General features: G+C 42.7%; 1 protein-coding gene and 1 long non-coding RNA gene across 2 annotated transcripts in view; both read left to right on the forward strand.

Moving 5' to 3' along the window:
- Positions 1–21444, forward strand: part of LOC132464803 (uncharacterized) — a 216888-nt gene that overhangs the window by 9164 nt on the left and 186280 nt on the right. The gene's annotated exons all lie outside the window — the stretch shown is intronic.
- Positions 9849–17333, forward strand: LOC132464610 (uncharacterized). The gene is made up of 11 exons (XM_060061085.1): positions 9849–10091; positions 10939–11027; positions 11423–11572; positions 11834–11988; positions 12151–12285; positions 12413–12506; positions 12741–12852; positions 13068–13294; positions 13435–13609; positions 13717–13847; positions 14190–17333. The coding sequence occupies exons 5-11, from the start codon at positions 12245–12247 to the stop codon at positions 14505–14507; spliced, it is 1098 nt and encodes a 365-aa protein (XP_059917068.1). The 5' UTR covers positions 9849–10091; positions 10939–11027; positions 11423–11572; positions 11834–11988; positions 12151–12244; the 3' UTR covers positions 14508–17333.

A 21444-nucleotide genomic window follows, 5' to 3' on the forward strand; every position in this document is an offset into this window, starting at 1 on the left:
TTGAGCGACCGTTGTTCTCCCGGGTACCTCGGAGAACACGTCCTGGTGTTCTCCGAACACCACATCATTGAGGTCTTGTTTCTGGGTGGGGCTGAGGTCCTCGCCCATCGGGACCTCTGGTACGCCTTGCCGGGCGACGAGGGCCACGGGGACCGGCACCGGTGGGGTTGTCCCGGCCTTCCACTGCTTCAAGAGGTTGACATGATACAGCTGGGTGGGCTTGCGCCTCCCCGGCTGCCGCACCCGATAGTTCACCTCCCCCACGCGGTCGACCACCTCATACGGTCCCTGCCACTTGGCCAGGAACTTGCATTCGGCAGTAGGGATGAGAACCAGGACCCACTCCCCCGGCTGGAAGAGACGCAGCTGGGCCCCGCGGTTGTAGGTCCGCACCTGGGCCTGCTGTGCCTGGTGCAGATGCTCCCGTACTATGGGCCAGACCTGCGCCATTCTCTCTCGTACCTGCTCGACATGGTCCACTAGGGTACGATGGGGGGAGGGTCGGCTCTCCCAGGCTTCTTTAGCCAGGTCTAGTAGTCCCCTTGGCCGCCGTCCGTACAGCAGTTCAAAGGGGGAGAACCCTGTCGAGGCCTGGGGTACCTCTCTCACCGCGAAGAGGACGTGAGGGAGGAGCTGGTCCCAGTTCTTTCCGTCTATCTCCATGGCCTTCTTCAGCATGTGCTTTAAGGTTTTGTTGAACCTTTCCACCAGCCCGTCCGTCTGGGGGTGGTACACTGAAGTCCTCAGCTGCTTCACCTGCAGGAGACTGAGAAGCTCTTTCAGCACACGCGACATAAAACATGACCCTTGGTCTGTTAAAATCTCCCGTGCTATCCCCACCCGACTAAAAAGCAACATTAGCTCCCGGGCTACGGCCTTAGCGGTTGCGGCGCGGAGGGGTAGGGCTTCCGGGTACCGGGTGGCATAGTCAACCATGACTAATATGTATCGATGTCCCCGGCTGGTCTTGGGGAGAGGGCCCACAATGTCTAGGGCCAGTCGGTCAAAGGGTACCTCAATGATAGGCATCGGTATCAGCGGACTCCGGACCGAGGGTCTCGGGGCCGTCCGCTGGCACTCCGGGCACGCCGGGCCAGTAGAACCGGTCTAGGATCCGTTCCCTAGTCTTGTCCATGCCTAAGTGTGCCCCTAGGACGTGTGTGTGGGCCATGAAGAGGACTTTACTGGTGTACGGGCGAGGCACCACCAACTGCTCTACTATTACTCCCGCCCTCTCGGTTACCCTATACAATAGGCCTGACCTGGTGCAGAAGTGCGGGTACGGTAGGGTACTCACCGAGTCCCTGGCGCGACCGTCATGGGCGACAACGTGGCTCCAGGCGTGTTTAAGGGTGTCATCGTGGAACCGTTGGGCCCTGGCCGCCAGGCTATGTCCATAGTACGCCAGTACCGCCTGCTTGAGGGTCTGGTACTGACTCGCCTGTTCTGGGGTCAGGTCCTGGCTCGCCTGCTGTGCGGGTCCCGTGAGAAAGGGGGCCACGATGTGTGCCCACTGGTCCTCTGGCCATCTTTCTCTCCGAGCCGTCCTCTCGAAGACCTCCAAGTAGGCCTCGACATCGTCCTCTGGTCCTAACTTGGTTAGCCGGCTGGTGGGCGCTGAGATCGGAGAGACGTCCGGGGAGCGCATTTCCAGCCGTATTACGGCCTGCCGGAGGAGGGCCCTTTCCTCGGCGGCGTCTCGCAGGAGGGTGGCCGCAGCTGCGGCCCCGTCTGGGTTCTGCATTCGGGGCGGGTGGTCCCGAAAAAAATAGCAGGAAAAAACTGTTGCGTGGTCGGATTGCCTGCCTTCTCCACCATATGTGGTAACCCGGCTCAAGGAACAAGAGTCTCGGATGCTCAAACTGCCAACAAGGCACGTTTATTAATTCCAAAGAACGGAAAAAAGGGGAATCACCCGTCAATGCAAACTATAACAAATAAAGAGTCTGGGCTCCGTGAGCCACTGGGGATGCTGTGGTCGTGTCTCACGCGCTGTCCCGGTATCCAGGTGAGGAGGTCCTTCCGTGGTCTCCTGTGTTCTTCTCTAGACCGGGTCCCGGGGCAAAGGTCCGTCCGGGTAGGGAATCTCGCTCCGCTCTCTGCCTCTACATGGGTCACATACCTCCTCTCTTTAGACTGCATCTCAGCTTCTCTTTATAGCCCTCACCTGGGTCTGATTGGCCTGGTACACAGGTGTCTCCCGTTGGCGTTGAGTGGGACCTTGCCAATGCGACCCTTGGCGCCCTCTGGGGGGAAAAGGGTGGTAGACAGCTCGTATTACCTGCCCTCTGGGCTTCCAGGCCCGCCGTGTCGGGGCCGGGTTGCCACACTACCTACATGGCACATCATACAATGTCCCTTGTAGGCTATGCATCTCCAATGACTAAAGCCATATGAAAATGGCATGATGGCACTAAATCTAACATTCACTCTAATTCCCCCTAATTTCATAGTCACTACACTCAACTTTGACTTTATGTATTTTAGGAAGTTATGGGTAAGCATCAGCTATCAGTGGATGAGAGAAGGAGAAAAAACAGGGAATATCAAAAGAAGCGGAGAGAGAAAATACACAGTGAGGCAGAGTTAAAGAAGGTATACATCAGTACAGAAAGGCAAAGATGGAAGAAGAGGGTGAAGGAAGGGAAGATAAAACATATCAATGACTTGAATGAAAGGGACAAGAGAAGTCAGAGAAAGGCTTGGAAACATAAACAACAAGTATCAAGAGAACGTAAGAGAAAGGGCTCAGATCACCCAGAAACTCCCCCAGACAGTCCAGTGGATCAGGCCTTGCACGAGCCCGCTCGGAGTAGGCAGGCTATAGCAGGAGAAAGGGAGAGAAGTAAAACAAGAGCAAGATACTCCAGAGAGATGAAAGCTTTAAGAAATAAACTTGAAAAGGTAACAAAGGATAGGGACAAACTGAAAAAGCGAAGGGCACGAGAAAAAGCTACGAATAGAAAAACACAAGAATCATCAAGTAAAATAACAGAGCAGCTACTGCGGGGAAGCCAACTCAAAAACCCCTCAGTCAAGAAAACTCTGCTGTTCCACAACGCACTCATTCATGAATTTAAACAAAACAAGTCAGCCCACAAGAACAAGAACTTGACTCTGTCAGGCAAGTGTGATGAACCTACATTTATACTTTGTTTCTACATTGTTTTGTTTTGTTTTGACATGATTCTGTATTTTATTTGTGGTCACAAGGACATCTAATTAGTTTTTGTCAATCATCAGATCAGCATGCGTGGTTAGCGTTAGTGATTGGTGATTGGCCCATTCCTGATTACACGCGATATATAGCGCAGAGAATTACGGAAAGGGGGGGCTTGACTCTATCCGCGCCCGTGGACGCGCTTTCGTTTGGACGTCACTTCAATCCCTGCCCTTTCGTGGACGTCGTATTTTTGGATCGCCAACGTTCTTCACTTCCTCCCTCGTGATGCCCTATCATTCGGACGTCTCTTCTCTCCCTACGCTCTCGTGGACGCCTTGGTTTTTCTATCGTTTGGACTCTCTTCACCTCCTCCCTCGTGATGCCCTATCGTTTGGACGCTCTCCGACGCTCCGTGGTCGCGATGGACATTGTGTTTAGGGAAGAGGGGGAAAATGGTGTAACTTTGTGATAATAACATGTCTTGATCCTGAAGTTGAAGATAAATACTCGAAACACATCCATGACTCTCTGTCTGCCTTTGCTGCCATTTTGACACGTAACATAATGTTCTGAAAAAATATCAGCTAATTCACCAGACAAGGCAATTTGGTGTTGATTATAACGCACTGCGGCAGAGGAGGATTACTGACAAAAAACCTGCATACATTCAAACAATTACTCAGAAGCTTCAGGATTTCTACCATAATTCAGCACGAATGACAACTGACAAACAGGACACATCACACGCAAGAAAATAAAGCATCAGAGAATGATTCTGACTGATACAGTATTGAACCTTCACAAGGAGTTCACCAAGAAGGAACCAAGAGTGAAGCTCAGTTATTCATCTTTCTGTGCCTTACGTCCATTCTATGTCACAGCACCAAGACCGTCAGATCGTAAGACCTGCCAATGTCAGTACCATGAAAATGCTAAGCTGATGCTTAAAGTCATAAGAGAAAATGGTGTCCTCAAGTCCAGCAAACTGGAGGGTAGTTTTGAACTTGTCTGCTGTTCACAGACAAGTGAGGCATGTCTTCTGCGCTCCTGCACCCGGTGTCTCCACAAACATACACTTCCCACACCACAGCAAGACCAGACCAATGTTGAATGGCAGCAATGGGAACGAGTTAAGGATCAAACAGCAGATGGGCTCCACTTCAACACAAGACTTGTGATGCACAGTGGCACCCTCGGAGAGCTTGTCCAGCGATATGAAGACAAACTGAAGACAGAAACAACAACACACGTGTGCTCTGTTCAGAACCAGGCCAGAGAGTACAGGAGCATGATTGAGAAGGGCAATGATAGCACAGTAATTGTGCATGTAGACTTTTCTTAGGCATGAAAATGTAAGTATAGTTCTGAGGTACAGTCATGCCATTTTGGTCAGAACCTCCCACAGCTCAACCTACACACTGGCATGTACTATACAAAAGAACAGGGCTTTTGCAAAGTATCAGAATCCAAGCGACAAGATGCGTCTGCCATTTGGACTCACATGGAACCAGTCCTGACAGATATTCGTAATAAGTTTCCAGAAGTTGATACTATTCACTTTTGGTCAGATGGCCCCAGCAAGCAATACAAGAACAAAAAAAACTTTTCTCTCCTCTGCAGTGTCCCTCCAACTCTAGGTTTCAAGAGAACAACCTGGAACTTCTTCCCCACTTCACATGGAAAGAGAGCCCCAGAAGGCATTGGAGGAACTGTGAAAAGGTCTGCAGACAGCCTCATACTGCGGGGGAATGACATTGTGAATGGGAGTGTCTTCCATGAAATGGTTGGCAGCTGCAGCACTAAGCTCTATATCATTACTGAAGCTGACATGCAGCCATATGATGCACTCCTTTCTCAACCCCTAAAACCTGTACCTGCAACAAGGGAACTCCATCAGATTACACAGACACACCGAAACGACTCTGAGATCAATTGCAGTTCACTGTCCTGTTTCACAGATGTGCGAGTGTTTCAGCCCAACAATATTCCAGTTGACTGCCAACACACCGAGGATACAGGTTGAGGATGGTGGTCCTATACCAATGCAAAAGAGGAAAGGTCCTTTGACAATGTTGATGGAGGAAATGGAACGGGAGGAAAGTGAGCAAGAGCCAATGGAGCAAGAACCACTGACCAAGAGTGGTCCTGATGGGACTGTGACAGATCTATCTGCTGATGTAGTTCATTGCGGAGATTGGCTTGCAGTCATTTATGACCAGAACTGGTGGTTAGCAAAGGCTGTCACTGTGGATGCTCATCAGCAAGATGTGGAACTGGAGTTTTTCCACCCTCATGGGCCCAACACACAATTCTCTCCATAAGGAGGTGGAAAGGATATGTGCTCCATACCATTTGACCATATTCTGGTCAAACTTGTGGAACCTTCATCACCAGAGGCCTGTTTCAGGTAGCTGGTTTAACATACTCTGAGTTTAATCCTGCGCTCTGAGTTGGTTGACTCAGAGTTCAGGGTTGAAAAGCAACTCTGGGTTTTCGGTTTCAGAACAGGTGATCAGCGTTGGGTTAATCAACTCTGAGTATGTTCACTCTGGGTTGAGGGCGTGCCTGTTGACTATGAAGAGCCATCATCAATGGATCCCTGATAACATGATCAAACATGGACCAAAAGCGTAGATCCACTTACTTTTCCCCCACGGAATTGGAAATTCTAATGAACGCGTATGCCGAGCAGTTACCCATTTTAACAAATGGGTAACTGCTCCCGCGGCAGCAAGAGCGTGAGAGAGAGCTCGGCAGGAAATAGCTGAACAAGTCAATGCGTGAGTAAAATAAATTAGTAAAATAAAAATAAGAGGAAAGTTTAATATCTTCCACTTATTCAATATGTAATTTGTGTGTGTGTGTGTGTGTGTGTGTGTGTGTGTGTGTGTGTGTGTGTGTGTGTGTGTGTGTGTGTGTGTGTGTCAATTTACGCAGGAACAACCCGAGTTGCCCCAAGAGGACTTGGCAGCAAATGAAGATGAAGTACAAAAATATGGTTCAAACAGGTAAGCTAATGTTTAATTGAAATCAAATCAATTGTGCTGTTTTGCCTGCTCTACCTAATTTAACAGCTATATTCCACATGTGATGGGCCTATATTTAAGCAGGAAATGTAAGTAGTACATTTCTCAGCCACCCCAACACTGCCAATATTTAATAGGATTTAGATATATTAGAAGGCTACTCCTAGGCAAAATGCATTATATATATATATATATATATATATATATGTCTTCAAAATAGCGCTTACTGAATACTAGGGTAACATTTTCCTCCATGTTAGCAAATCGAAAAAAAGCAGAGCCCCGGCAGACTGGAGGGGGTCCACCTCTGCAGCCCTCACAGAGGCTGAGGAGATGGCCCTCAGCCAACAGAGTATGGGTCCTGTGGCTGAGGGCATCCCTGGGGGGAGCTCCTCACCAACCTCCATGCAATTGTAACAATTCTTCACCTTCCACAGATTATTAATAATGTCTTGGTAATTGCTGAACACAACCGTTAATGTCATTACAGGAAGATGATGGAAAAACATTGTCTGCGGCATTCGAAAGGGAAGAGGAAAGGCCTATTGAGGTTAACACCTTTTAAAAATAACCTCTAAAAGTTGATGATAGCGTTGTACAATTTAAAACTGACATCTTCTTTCTCTCAAACAGGATGAAATCGAATCCAATGAGAGGCCATCCACTTCTAAATCACAGCTTACCTCTGTAAGATTCTCCCTGGAATTATAATGAAACGCTCTACTTGGCAGTGTGAAATCCAATCTCATCTTTTGCATTCCTATAGCTTCCAGTGAAAGACTTATATAAAATCTATCTAGAAAAGCATATACACAAAGCAGACTTGGAAATGGACCACCTTAGGCAAAAGATGCAAAAGGATGCTTTGGAGATCCACATTTTGGAACATAAGTTAAAGGTGGGTGAGGTGCAAACTGGGATACTGTTCCCTGCTCTAAAAACATACCCAATATGAATGACTTTTTTTGTGCTTTCAGGAAATAAAGAAATCCTCATAAAAAGTAGATTGTCTTTATTAGAACACGGGCTGTGGTTGGACAAGTTATTTTGTTGAACAGTTTACTCAAAGGGTTTTACTCCAGTGAACAATGCAGACGATAATGCTGAGCATGTGCATGTAGAGAAGAAGCATCTGGTTAAAAGCAGTACCAGGGTATTTTCTGCCCTGCATTCTTAATATGCGTTTCTTGACTTGCAGCAGTTATGGTCCGTGGTTAGTCAGCTACTCTGATCATTGGAAAGCCACAACGTTAAAGTGACTGTAGTACAGCGCGGGTGGGATGCACGGGGCGGATCATTCTGCAAATGCGTTAATTGCGTTAAAAAAAAAAACTTAAACTTAAAGCATGCCCCCGCTGCGTTTGAGAGTTAACATGGGGGCTGAGTATGAAGGTATTATTGTAGCAAAAGTCTTTAGCACCTGTAACTGCAGAATTTGAATGCGTACACTAAAGTCACAGTAAATTTGAAGTCGTATATATTTATTTTGTATGTGTACTCTAAAGTCACAAATGTGTAACAGTAGGCTACATTTGTAGTCGTAAAAAAAATATAAATATTTTTTATACCATTGTAAACACAAAATAGGGTCTACGAGTACGCTAATCTGTGTTACAGGTGCACAAATCCTTTTGCTACAATTATTGCAGCGCAGTTGGTGCAAAACACATTCGCACACCCGTGTTTCATAATCTGAGAACATGCCCAAAAGGTGTGCATTCGTAAACCCAAATTTGAACAAATGCATCAGAAGTTGCACATCTGTGAACGCTATGTTAATTCAGCATTTTAATGAGCGAGCACAAAACCATTTTACAACTGCTCGAATCTGCTCCTGCAAGTCTCAGCTGTGGGGTTTTTTGCAGGTTGTTTTGCAACACCCCTAGGTGGTAAATGTGTAGCAAAAGTATTCGTATCCGTAGATGACAGAGCGTCCGTGAGCGGGACAAAATAGTCCCGCCCATAATTTCCTAATCCAATGAAAATCGCCGGCAGGGATGCATTTCTCAAATTACACTGGGACCCACCCCGTGCCAGCCATGGAGCTATAAAGATCGCAGCATACTCAGCACGGGATACGTTTCTTTCTGGAGAAGTGAAGAGGGCGTCCTATACGGAGATGGGTATCCTACATTATGTTAAATGAAATGACTTAGTTCAAGTGAATTCCCCCCAAAGTATTTCATTAACATGCCGCAAATGTCCTTGAATGTATTTTAATGGTCGCCATAACATAAATTCAGAAATGTTAATGCAATACTTTGGGGAGAATTCCCTTGAACTAAGTCATTTCATTTTACATAATGTAGGATACCCACCTCCGTTCAGTAGGACGCCCTATTCACTTCTCCAGAAAGAAACGTACCCGCGCTAAGAATGCTGCGATCTTTATAGCTCCATGGCTGGCACGCGATGGGTCCCAGTCAGGGACGGCTGGTATAAATGGGCTAACAGGGCTAAGCCCTCTTACAGTGAAAATAAAAAAAATATTATTAAAAACTTAGAACATATTGTTTTACATTTTGGTAGAACCTAAAGGAGCAACAGCACCAAAAAGTGACAGAAAAACCCAGGATATATATATCTTCGTTTTTTCCTGTGAATGGGCTAAATGTATTCAGCCCAAGCGCAGTAGCGTAAGCTTCCATTGACGTTTGATTGACAGGTGCCCTGACACGCCCCCTTCATATGCTTCCCATTTGGGCTAAATTAGGCCCCGTCCACACGAAGCCGAAACGGGCGAAACCGTTACGGTTTCGATCTATCCGGTTTCGAAGTATCTCCGTAAAGACGAAGCCAAGCGAAACCGGATAGATCTGTAGAAACGCTGTAGTAAACATTCCAGGCCCATAAGGGGCGCTGCTTCTGGTAGGGCCTACACAAATCCAGAAGAAGAAGAGGCGAGCATGCGCATAAAGGCTGCCCCCCGAACCACTAACAACACAAACAAACAGCTCTTCTACGATGGCGAACTAGATTCTCAATAAATAATGGCTTAGCAACCCAACAAGGGACATGACATGCTGCAGAACGATTACAAGCTTGTAGTCCGCCATCATCTTTTTTGTTGTGATTTCTGAGACTCCGCGGGCTTAAGAGCCATTGGCTAGGAGGTCGAGGGGTGGGGCGATGATGTCATGGTTTGCGGTTTCAGTCGGTTTCAGGCGTCCACACGAAACCAAAACGAAACCGGATAGATTTGAAACCACCTCCGAGGGTGGTTTCAGAAGTTTGCGGTTTCGGTCAGCGGATTCGCCGGCTTCGTGTGGACGGAAGGCCGAACCGTACAAGACCTTTGCGGTTTCGCCATGAAATCGGCTTCGTGTGGACGGGGCCTTAGTTTAGCCCAAAGGCTAAACTGTGTCCTTCGACTAATCACAGCACAGTAGCGCAAGTGCAGTATGGCGGGCGTTAGCATGAAAATGAATGAAGTGGATTATTTACTTTCTAATCGGTTTTCTTTAATGTCTTTGGAGGAAAAATTGGAAGTGAAAAGATTGGGGACACATCAACCAAACGATGTACAGATTTACTGTCAGGAGTGCGGTCAGAATATGGCCGGTAATAGTGCATTTGTAAGCGGGTCAACTACGTTTCGTATCGAAACATTAAAAAAGCTGTCTAAATAACCCAACATGACGTGACAAGTGTGTAGAGATACACAGGAAAAATGAGAGAGTATTTTCTTCAGAGTTACCATTATTTTCCTCTAAAAGAGTAATTTTTACTAATTTTGGATTGTAATCATTTCCAGTGGCCACTAAAGTCGGAGGAAAAAAATAGAGTAAATCTTATTGGAGTAATATCAAGAACACGCCCACTAAACTTTCTTAGGTTTCGTTTCTGCCGCCATTTTCTATCGCAGTCGAGGTGAGCGGCAGTTGTGGACGGCGTTGAGACAGGTAAGTCAGCAAACTACTAAATTCGATTTTAAACCAAGCCTCACTCTTGTTAGCTTCATTTACCACATTTATGCTTTCACTGAGCTTAATATTTACTGACCATTTTATCGAAGGTTTACTCTGAATTTGGTTTGTGCCCTCGGTTAGCAAGTGTGTTGTAATTACATTTTCTATGGATCAGTCTAGTATGTGTGGACTGTTTTCTCTGCTGTTCGATTAGCAAGCACGTGTTGAGTTGACTTTTACCAGTTTGTTCTTCGGTTAGTAAGTGTTTTTTTGTGTGTGGACCGCTAGCAAACACGTGTATTTTACTCTGAATTGAGGCATTTACACTGACCGTTTTAGCTAACTGACATGTGGTAGCCTATCGAGCCTACCTGTGCATAGGGCTTTAGCTAATTGTAGTATTGTAGCTTAAGCTAATTGTAGGATTCAATGCATGAATTGTTGTGCTCTATATCATCTTGGTATCTTTATCTTATCAGTAAGCTTAATATTTACTGACCATTTTATCGAAGGTTTACTCTGAATTTGGTTTGTGCCCTCGGTTAGCAAGTGTGTTTTAATTAGATTTTTTCTAGGGATCAGTCTAGTATGTGTGGACTGTTTTCTCTGCTGTTCGATTAGCAAGCACGTGTTGAGTTGACTTTTACCAGTTTGTTCTTCGGTTAGTAAGTGTTTTTTTGTGTGGACCGCTGTATTTTACTCTGAATTGAGGCATTTACACCGACCTATCGAGTCTACCTGTAGGTAGGGCTTTTGTAATACTCAAGCTAATTGTAGCATTCAGTGCATGAATTGTTGTGCTCTATATCATCTTAGTATCTTTCTTTTTTTCCCCATAAAGGATGCATGCTGTAAGAGTGAAGTACCGAGAGCGCCAGAAATACATTTGTTATGAAGGGCAACTGACCTTCAAATCATTTTTGGAGTGTGGTGAGTGAAACAAACTGCACAGCCTACTGGGTGTCATGTGTAAATTAGTGGTGATGTCTTATGTTTATTATTATTGTGGTCGTCAAGGACCCTTAGAGGTATAATGTATTTGATTTTGGAACCCCCATCTCTAAATGTTGTTTCGTGTACACTGAGAAAATGAATGATTTGAGGTAATGTTCGCTGTAAAAGTATATTCTAGATTTGCAAAAATCTTCATGATTAAAAATAAGAAATAAAATGCAGATTTGCAAGCTCATAGCATTGCACTCGTAAACTTATAAAATCGTTGTTTTAAGTGGTTCAGATGTGAAGTGACACAGATGTGACCTATAATAAAAATAAGATGAATTGCACAACAGTATGAATCTTGTGCAATATTTTTTTGATTTCAGTTTCCAAGAAATTTGAAATTCCTACCTTGGACTTAAAAGTCTATGATGATTTGAACACTGAAGTTGACGAGGATGCGTTTGCGTTTCTTGTAATGAAACCAGACCTGGGTGTGCTTGAAGTCTGTTTGCCCAAGGGCTCAGATTTTGAGGGTGAGTCACTTGTTAACTTGGAGTCCTATAATCCATTTAGTCCTAACCTTGTAATGCAACATAGTAAAGAGAGACTTATCCACGTTGCATGACATTTTGAATAAACATGCCTCTTCAGACACGTAAAAAAGCATCTGAGGAATAACTAGTGTGTGGATCCATCCTAATCTAATGTGATCTTTTACATTACTCTTATCACAGATGATCCCCTCTTAATAATGACATGTTATTATAATCACACCTGTTATGTTAACATGCCAGAATCAGGGAGCCCCTCTACAAGCCACTCCGTTGCCAGCAGCAACAGCTCCTTTCTCAGCTCTAGTGTAGAAAATGAAGGGGACTCTGATGACACCATCATTTTGGTGCCTAGTCCTGGCCAAAGAAACAGAGATGACCTGACTCGTCTTGCTCGGGTAAGCTTTGCAGATGGAGAGATCAAGATGGTGATTCTGATAAAAGGGGTAGGGGGGGAAATGGCCAAGTAAATTGGGGCATGGTTTACATTTTTGTCACTGTAAATGTAATTGGCCACCAAATCCATGTCCCTCCCCTCTTTATTTTCCCCTCACACTTAGATGATTGAAAAGATTCTGAGGGAGAAACCTGGAGGAGAGGATCCTTACAGAGTATGCTCGGAAAAAAAGCCTAACAGATTCCAGAAGACGTGACATGGTGAAGATATTGGTTGCACACATGGCGAGTGAACATGGGTATGTTGTCATGTAATTAACATCCAACCCTAACATTTATGGCTTTATTTGGTTCAGACCAAGTGCAGTAGGCATAGGAGTACTTTTGTTTGGATCTCATACGTGTGTGTGTGTGTGCATACTTTAGGACGAGCCCTTCAAGGCGTGTTAAAGAGGACTACGCAAAGGGCATCACTGCCTTGTTTCCATACCTGGCCGATCCCCAGGGCACTTTGGGCTATGTAAGTAAATAAAACAAGTCTAACCTCTTCACTCATTCCTTCTAGTATTGATCAAAAAACTGAGTGAGATTGCAACAAATTATTAACATTTCTAAATGCTGACCTTGTCTCCTAACCTCAACAAGTTGAACACAGCAGATGTCAGACTGGTTGACCTTGATTTCATAAATTCTCCAGACAAGAACATGTGTTAGTTTTTTAAGGAGGAAAAATTAACACTTTCTTGGTTTTTAGGAGCATTATTACAATCCAGTAGATGGGGGTGGATTTCTTGCATGGAGAGTGAAAACGCTTCAAAAAGAAGCCTCGGAGGGACAACAGAAAAGAAACCCTCAGCCACTGACAGGTACATGATTTTTAGTGTGTTGGATTCTTTTTTTTTTTTATGAGTTCACATGTCACATGTCAATTCATCTTTAATGTGCATAGTGCTTTTTTGTTAGTGATGTGCATCGCAGGGGGTTTAGCAAAAAGACGATTGGCCGTTAGTGTAAGGGGTGAAAGTGGCTTAACTATATGTGGTTTCACTGTTAGGTCACTGTTCACTGATCATTGTTACAGGTGGTCCAGATTCTGGTGACAGAACCCCCTTCAGTAAGGAAAATCAGCTAACCACAGAAACCCAGTGTTGCGAGGCCATCGCTCTCATGAAGCATACAACTGATGAAGCAATCATCAAGGAGAAGATGAAACAGACCTTCATCCATCGCCAAGAAATGGTTCATGACCCAGTGAAGTCCTCTGAAATATTCACCACCTTTCCAAGATTTCTTGACATCACGGGAATGGTATGTTGCTCTTCGAATGCCTTGCATTAAAATCAAGCTGAAATGAAAAATGACTTAAACAGATCACATTCCTGGTCAGCCCTGGTGCACCTATTAACAATATATGCCATGTTGTTTTCTGTATTCCATCTTGTCTGCAGATAGTGCAGGATTTCAGTCTGATGTTTGGTGATGACATCTCTGCAAAGTTCCTGGAGAAGTGGCCTACTCACTACAGGCAGAAAGTCCTTGAACAAACCCGTGGCCTCACCCAGACAAGCGACCTTGAAGATCTCCTTCATAACGCTGAATCCACAACAGAAGAACTGGAAGATGGTACACTCAAATTAAAGAAATAATAATAATGGAAGAAGGAAATGGTTTGGAACAAAAATATAAACATTTTAGTAAGAATGTCTTTCTGAATTTTCTTGTATTTTCAGGATGGGACAGTGAGATGTCCTCCATCTTGCTCCTTATCCACCTCATGCCACCATCACCTCATGGCCGCAACAAGAGACCAGGAAAGCTCTCTGCCAGACAAGCCATTGACCACCTTGTGAAATTCATCAAGGTAATGTTACAGTTTAATTAAAGTTTAAAAGGGCTCACTGTTCTGTCCGTAATATTAAATCTTAAAACTATACTCTTGTGAAATCATGTGATGACCATGCTCATCTGTAATCAGCGAGTGCCGTGTGATATTTCTCTGATATGGCTCCCCACAGATCGATCACCATCAGCCCCAGATACGCTGATATGAATAAATCTATTTATTTTACATTTAGCAAAATAAAAAATATAAGCCAGAAATCTTGCATTTTGTGGCAATAAGTGATTCTGGTGGTGATGATTGGGCCCTAAACTGCAACAGATACATTTTAATAGCAAGACTGATTAAGTTTTCTTTTCACAGACTGGGACCAGTATTGAAGGGCATCTGGACAGCATCACAGAGAGCCGTCAACCCTATCTACTGGCTGTGGGAACCAAGAGGAGCGCCACACACAAATATTTCATTGTTATCGACAAACATGCAATCCCGTGTCAGTCACCAGATTGTCTTGCCTCTTTTGACGAGCTTTTTAAAGCTCATTTCGTCTTCGCTACCTCGTACAACAGGGATCTGGCCAATGTCTACCACTTCTTGCAAACCGCAGTTTATCAGATTGATACTGCTACCACCAAGGTGAATCCCAGGGTCAAAGAGATGAGAGCTCGGATGCTGCACTGATTTTGACACCTTGAGATGTTTTGTTTTATTTGCAAAGGCCCTCAAGCAAATGACAGTTCACTAATTAAGCACTTGAAGGTGATCCACGGACTTTGTTCAGGAAAGACACTTCGTCTGAAATGTGGTCAGCCTGCTTGTTCTCGTTTCTTTTGTACTTTTTCAGGGTTTCGAAAGCATCTTAAAGCACATGGACCTTGTGATCCTGGTGAAGGCCCCTCAACTGAAGATTTAGCTGTAAGTTTTGTTGATGACTTTCCATTAAACAGTGCCCCCTCTGACCCAGTCCTTCTTAATAAGAGTCTTGTGGACAGCTGTGCTGTGACAGTGGCTGAACTTAAAGTGGCAGGTGTAGGCGAAACTATCATTAACTCTTTGGTTACTTCAATGGAAGAGATTGTTGATGATATCCATAATCAAGCAAAAGAATCTGTGAAGCAGTGTCTATCTTTACAGGAACCTATCAAAAGTGAGGTTGAGTGTAAAATTGATCAGTGCTTTGAAAAAATTGAAAATCCTTTTGGTGTCTTAAATTCTGAAACTAGGAGAAGGCAGTATTTCACAGAGAAGTGGGGAAGGGTGGAACCCGTTGAATGTGTTCTTGGTACAAGATTTGATACACGGCGCAATCGGACTACTGGAACTTATGATCCAGTTGTTGTCACTGATAAATTGGTTTATATCCCAGTTTTGAAAACGTTAGACTTCATTTACAAACACCCTAAGATAAAAGAGATGATGCAGAGTCATTCCAGTTCAAGAAAAGATCTTCTTAATGACTTTTGTGATGGAGATCTTTTCAAGAGTCATCCTTTATTTTCAAAACAGAAGCATGCAATTCAGTTGCAACTTTTCTATGATGATTTTGAATGCGCAAATCCGTTGGGGAGTAAAAAGGGAATACATAAAATAGGAGCAATCTATTTCACCTTGCGCAATCTTTCTCCAAAGCACAACTCAATGCTGCTTAATATTCATTTGGTCGCTTTATTCCATGCCCAAGACATTAAAACATATGGCTTTTCTAAAATACTTGATCCAATTGTGCAAGACATTAAAGAGCTGGAGACTAAGGGAATTCGGGTCCCACTGTATGAAGAAAATGTGTATGGAACTATTGTCCAAGTTACTGGTGACAACCTGGGTCTTCATAGTTTGTTTGGTTTCGTAGAGTCATTTAATGCCAGATATTGTTGTCGCTTTTGTCTAGCTGAGAAAGAGGACTTTCAGACAGAATACACAGAAGATTCACCCAAGATAGTGATGCGAACTCAAGCACTTCACGCAGAACACTGCCAAATGATGGAGGAAACTCTTAGTCTTCCCTATGTGATGGGTGTTAAACGTTCTTGTGTTCTAAATTCCTTGCAGTACTTCAATACATGTGAAAACTTCTCTGTCGATATTATGCACGATATCTTGGAGGGCGTGGCACAATATGAAATGAAGCTGCTTATACTATACTTGATCAAAAACTACACAACATCAAAGGAAATAGACAGGAGAATTAAGAACTTTAACTATGGCTACATGGATCAAAACAACAAGCCACCTTCATTGAAGTTGGTAGAGGGCTCAAATGACTTGGGTTTAAATGCGATCCAATCTTGGTGTTTACTTCGCAATCTCCCACTTGTATTTGGAGACTTGGTTTGTCGAGATGATCCACACTGGTATTTGCTTCTGTTGTTGCTTCAAATAGCAGATATTGTATTTTCTCCCATGTTATCAACTGGCATTACCATTTATTTGAAACATTTGATTTCAGAGCACCATGGGTTATTCAAGCATTTGTTTCCCTGCAAGAGGCTCCTGCCAAAGCATCATTTTATGGTGCATTATCCTACATGTATTCGTAAAATTTGACCACTTTTGCATACCTGGTGCATGCGCTATGAAGCAAAGCACAATTTCTTTAAAAAACAACTAAAAAGCTTCAAAAATATAACTAAAACATTGGCAAGGAAACACCAAAGTCAAGTAGCATATAGTTGGCAGACATTTGAGCCCGACAGACTGGTGCTTGGTCCAAGTAAAATGGTAGCTTTAAACATGATGGACAGGGGCTGTGAGATAGCAGAGGCTCTTCAGGTATCAATTGACACTAAGGTGTTGGATGTTAGATGGGCCAAACACCATGGAAATATGTATCGTCCAGGTTTAGTTGTTTGTCTTAAAGTGCTTAATGAGATGCCAGTTTTTCACAAAATCCACCGTGTTGTTCTTAAAGATGAGAGGTTACTGTTGTGTACATTTGCACTCCAAACACTGTGTATGGATGAGCATTTTTATGCATTTAAAGTTGTGTGTACTGCAGAAGGACCTCATGTTGTTGATGTCAAAGAGCTTTTTTGTTACAAAGCATTCGATATGCAGATGTCGTACAGTAATGATGATTCAAGTTTGTTTATTGTCCCATACTGTTTCCTGGGATAAAAGAATCGCTAAGCTCTAACTATTGCACTGGAGGTGAACAATGGAATTCTGAATTTCTTTGCCCATAACTCAAATTCAAATTTATTAATATTTTCTCCTGTTTTATCTAATCGACCCAATTTCAAAGAGCACATTGTGTCCAAATTGTGATGGCCCACCAATTGGGCATATATGTTTTGGCTGGGCTGATGGCAATTGCAATATTTTACAGCCTTATCTGCAGCTACTGATGGTGTTGTGATAGTGTGCATACCTGTTTACAATATTCTATTTTTATAAAAAAATTATACGGATGTGTCACCCTGAAAGACTTTCCCCCCCCCCTCATATATTATGGGTGCTCAGTGCATGTGATATGCATTTAAGAAAAATAAAAGTGCATTGTTGAATATACATTTTTTGTGGTATTTTTTATTTCAAACATTTTAATCCAGTTATTATTAAAAACAATATTGAGTAAAATACAACTCTTTATTGAGTGAAATAGAACTCTAGTCATAGTAGAATTAGACTTCTATTTTGAGGCAGTTACTACTCTGTACAGAGTAAAATACAACTCAATTAATAGTAGAATTGGAACTCTATTTTGAGGCAGTTACTACTCAGTATAGGGTAAAATACAACTCTGTATTGAGTGAAATGGTGTTGGAGTTCTCACTTTATGCTAAATGGAGTACATTTTAATCTTGTGGAGTAAAATATGAACTCTAGATAGAATAGAAATAACTCTAAAAATGTAACTCTATGACGAGAGTAAATTTTACTCTTTTTGGACTGGGACCAAATACTGTCTTTTTGGGAGTAAAATTTTACTCAAATTGAGTAAAATTTACTCTTCAAAATTTCCTGTGTAGTGGCCCCTCTCCAAACTGCATTTCAGCGACAGGCAGTAACAATAAGGTTCTCTAAGGAATCGGAAATGATCTCATTCAATGTTGCATACAACATTGCCAAAGAGGAGTTGCCATTCTCAATTTAAATCCGAAATTATTCTCATGAAGAGAAATTGATTAAACATCAACCCGACGTAGGCCTATAGCAATGAGATGGCATGTGCACAATTCATTGCAGTAGGCCTAATGGGCGACACCTTAAAGCAAAAGACAGCTGCGGACGTCGGAAACGCCACATAGGCCTACATGTCCTTCATGATTGACGGCGACACAGACGTCTCTACCAAAGAGTGTGTGATCGTCTACAGCCGCATTTTGCGCAAAGGGAGACCAGTCAACATTTTAATTGTGTAATACTTTAAGCACAAAAAAAGTTTTATTTTGCTTAATGGTTTAGTTCGAAATGTTCAATTTCAGCTCAGTGAAGCACTTTAAACACCTTATTTTTCTTTTTATTTATAATTGTGCTTCAAATAAAGAAATGCCTTTCTCTACACCTTAATCTTGTTTAAAAATCATACACATTATATGAAAGTTATGAACAGAGATATAAAGGTGACCTCATGGCGTCTGGAGCCCTGTGAAGTATTGATAAATGTAATGCATTCTTTAGCCCACCCACCCAAAATCACCACCAGCCGTCACTGTAATTTGAGAAATGCATCCCTGCCGGCGATTTTCATTGGATTAGGAAATTATGGGCGGGACTATTTTGTCCCGCTCACGGACGCTCTGTCATCTACGGATACGAATACTTTTGCTACACATTTACCACCTAGGGGTGTTGCAAAACAACCTGCAAAAAAACCCACAGCTGAGACTTGCAGGAGCAGATTCGAGCAGTTGTAAAATGGTTTTGTGCTCGCTCATTAAAATGCTGAATTAACATAGCGTTCACAGATGTGCAACTTCTGATGCATTTGTTCAAATTTGGGTTTACGAATGCACACCTTTTGGACATGTTCTCAGATTATGAAACACGGGTGTGCGAATGTGTTTTGCACCAACTGCGCTGCAATAATTGTAGCAAAAGGATTTGTGCACCTGTAACACAGATTAGCGTACTCGTAGACCCTATTTTGTGTTTACAATGGTATAAAAAATATTTATATTTTTTTTACGACTACAAATGTACTGTTACACATTTGTGACTTTAGAGTACACATGCAAAATAAATATATACGACTTCAAATTGACTGTGACTTTAGTGTACGCATTCAAATTCTGCAGTTACAGGTGCTAAAGACTTTTGCTACAATAATACCTTCATAGCTGAGAAGGTGGTCTAAATAAATGATAGATTGCGCTGAAAAACGATAGCGCTCGTGAAGAATATTATCAGGAAAATAAAGTATATTCAGCCGGCGTCTTAATAATCGTTCCTCACGGAGATTCCCTCTGAGGATCGCAGCCTCTACGTCCGCAGGCTCTCGTAGAAAAGGACATGCCATTTCTAACACTTCCTTCTGTCGGAGAGCTGCCTTCCTTCAGCCTTATAGACAACAAACTCAGAGTAGGTCTAACCACCTCCCGAGCAGGTTAGACCCACGGCGTATGTTGCCGCAGCAACTAACTCTCGGTTGCGCTGAACCTGCTACCTGAAACGGAAAACCCAGAGTTTCCATTAACTCAGAGAGAACAAACTGGGGTTGCCTCAAAACCAGCTACCTGAAACAGGCCTCTGGTCTTGCAAGCAGGACGAGGGAGATTTACAACCTGTCTGCTGAAGTCATGGGGTGTGTTCGAAACCGCGTACTTGCTTACTACTCCTACTAACTATGACGTCAAATTGAGTAAGCGAGAACTTAGTAAGCGAGTTTAGGTAAGCGAGTAGTATCCGAATGTCTTCTACTTCCGGAAAGATTTTGAGTAAGCATCGCTAGCTTACTAGACGTACTAAACTGCCCCAGAATGCACTGCGTCTATTCAAAAGAACAGTGGAAGCAATGGCGCTAAACGGGGAGCCGCAGCAGCAGTGCTTTTAATAATTGTTTAACAATTGTTTTAACATATCACCGCAAATCCTTAGGTTGAAGGTGTACTGTGACGTTAAATGTGACGTTTATATATTTATTTATAATGTTTATTAACGGCGCCGGGTCGGTAGGTTATTGACACGTCATTTGATTCACGTCATCTGAGGTGGTTAAGTAAGGACGGTCTTCTGAACGTCGATTACTCAAATGGATTACTCAATCATTATTTAAGGATTCGAGAAGTAAGCCAAATATTTAGTAGGTAGTAAGCAGTAAGCAAGTAGGCGGTTTCGAACACACCCATGGACTTCATAGAGGAGAAACATCTACACCATATACTTCCTGATAAAGCTAAATGAGTGGTGGAGTGATGCAAAGCAGTCAGGGAATCAGGCCCGGTTCCAGAACAGAATGCCTTGGGGTGCATCTGAGATTACAGGGGGTGCACCAGTACTATACTAAAACCAGCTACCCAGCTTCAGTTCAGACTTCGCTTTTTTACACACAGGCCTTTCCTACCATAGACAAGCACTTCTGCGTAGTTCTACTGACATGTTGGGACAACAAACAATTACTGTGCTTAAAAGATGGTATCATATCATGTCTTGTGATGTGGAGAACATTTCAGCTGCAACATTAGCTTATTGATATCTTAGATAGCTTTGAATATGAGATAGGTTTTTGATATGTATGATGTGTGAGGTGTAAAAAAGAACAGAATTCTACACAAAAAAAAAACATGTGACTGCAATTCAAAAATAACGTTTATTTTTTATAAATTGTGGCAGGATATTTGACAGAACAAATAATTGTACATTGCCACTTAAAAATAAAACAGATTTTAGCTGAACAAGGAAACTTTGAACTTTGAACAAAAAGTAATCAGTATAATACTCTTAAAGTTAACACGATTGTAAATAAATACAATAAAAATAAATATGGGTTCTTATGAACATAATACATTTAATACATGTATTGGATATCCAACGGATATATAACTGTTGCTGCCAAAGAAGTTCAACGTCACTACCGTGCGCACCATAGATATACTATATGGGTGCGTGCATTTTGCACACGACGCCGGCATGACACACGATGCCGGCCGGCGGCCAATCACAGCAGCGCTGATATAGAGCAACAACATTGCGACCTCGAGTGTGATATTGCTTTATACAACAGTTATACTAGTAAAATGTACTGTTAATAATAATAATTGACAATAGATTGTGATTTGTTTGTTTATTTAATCATATAAACTAATGAAATTGCTTCCGGCAACAAAAATAGATCACCACTGAGCGGTCAGAGTGATGTTGGATGCTCATATCTCAACGGTATTTAATGGAAATTGTCACAAGTTTCATTACAATTTGTTTTGTGAGCAAGTATTTTATTATTTTTATCATATTTCTAAAAAAAAGTTTTTCTATTGAGGGTGCAAAAAAATTTTTTGGGGGTGCAATGCATGCTTATGCACCCCCGTTTGAATTATTATTATTTTTGTGCCAGATGTGTTTTTTGGTATTTACATAGAATGCTTTCTGTATTTTGAAACATTTCAGTTATTCAATTATATTATACCGTTTATAGTCTAGTGTACAGAAGAATATTATCTATATTATTTTATGAGAGTTT

This window comes from Gadus macrocephalus, chromosome 1 (genome assembly GCF_031168955.1).
Source record: "Gadus macrocephalus chromosome 1, ASM3116895v1".
Taxonomy (NCBI): Eukaryota; Metazoa; Chordata; class Actinopteri; order Gadiformes; family Gadidae; genus Gadus; species Gadus macrocephalus.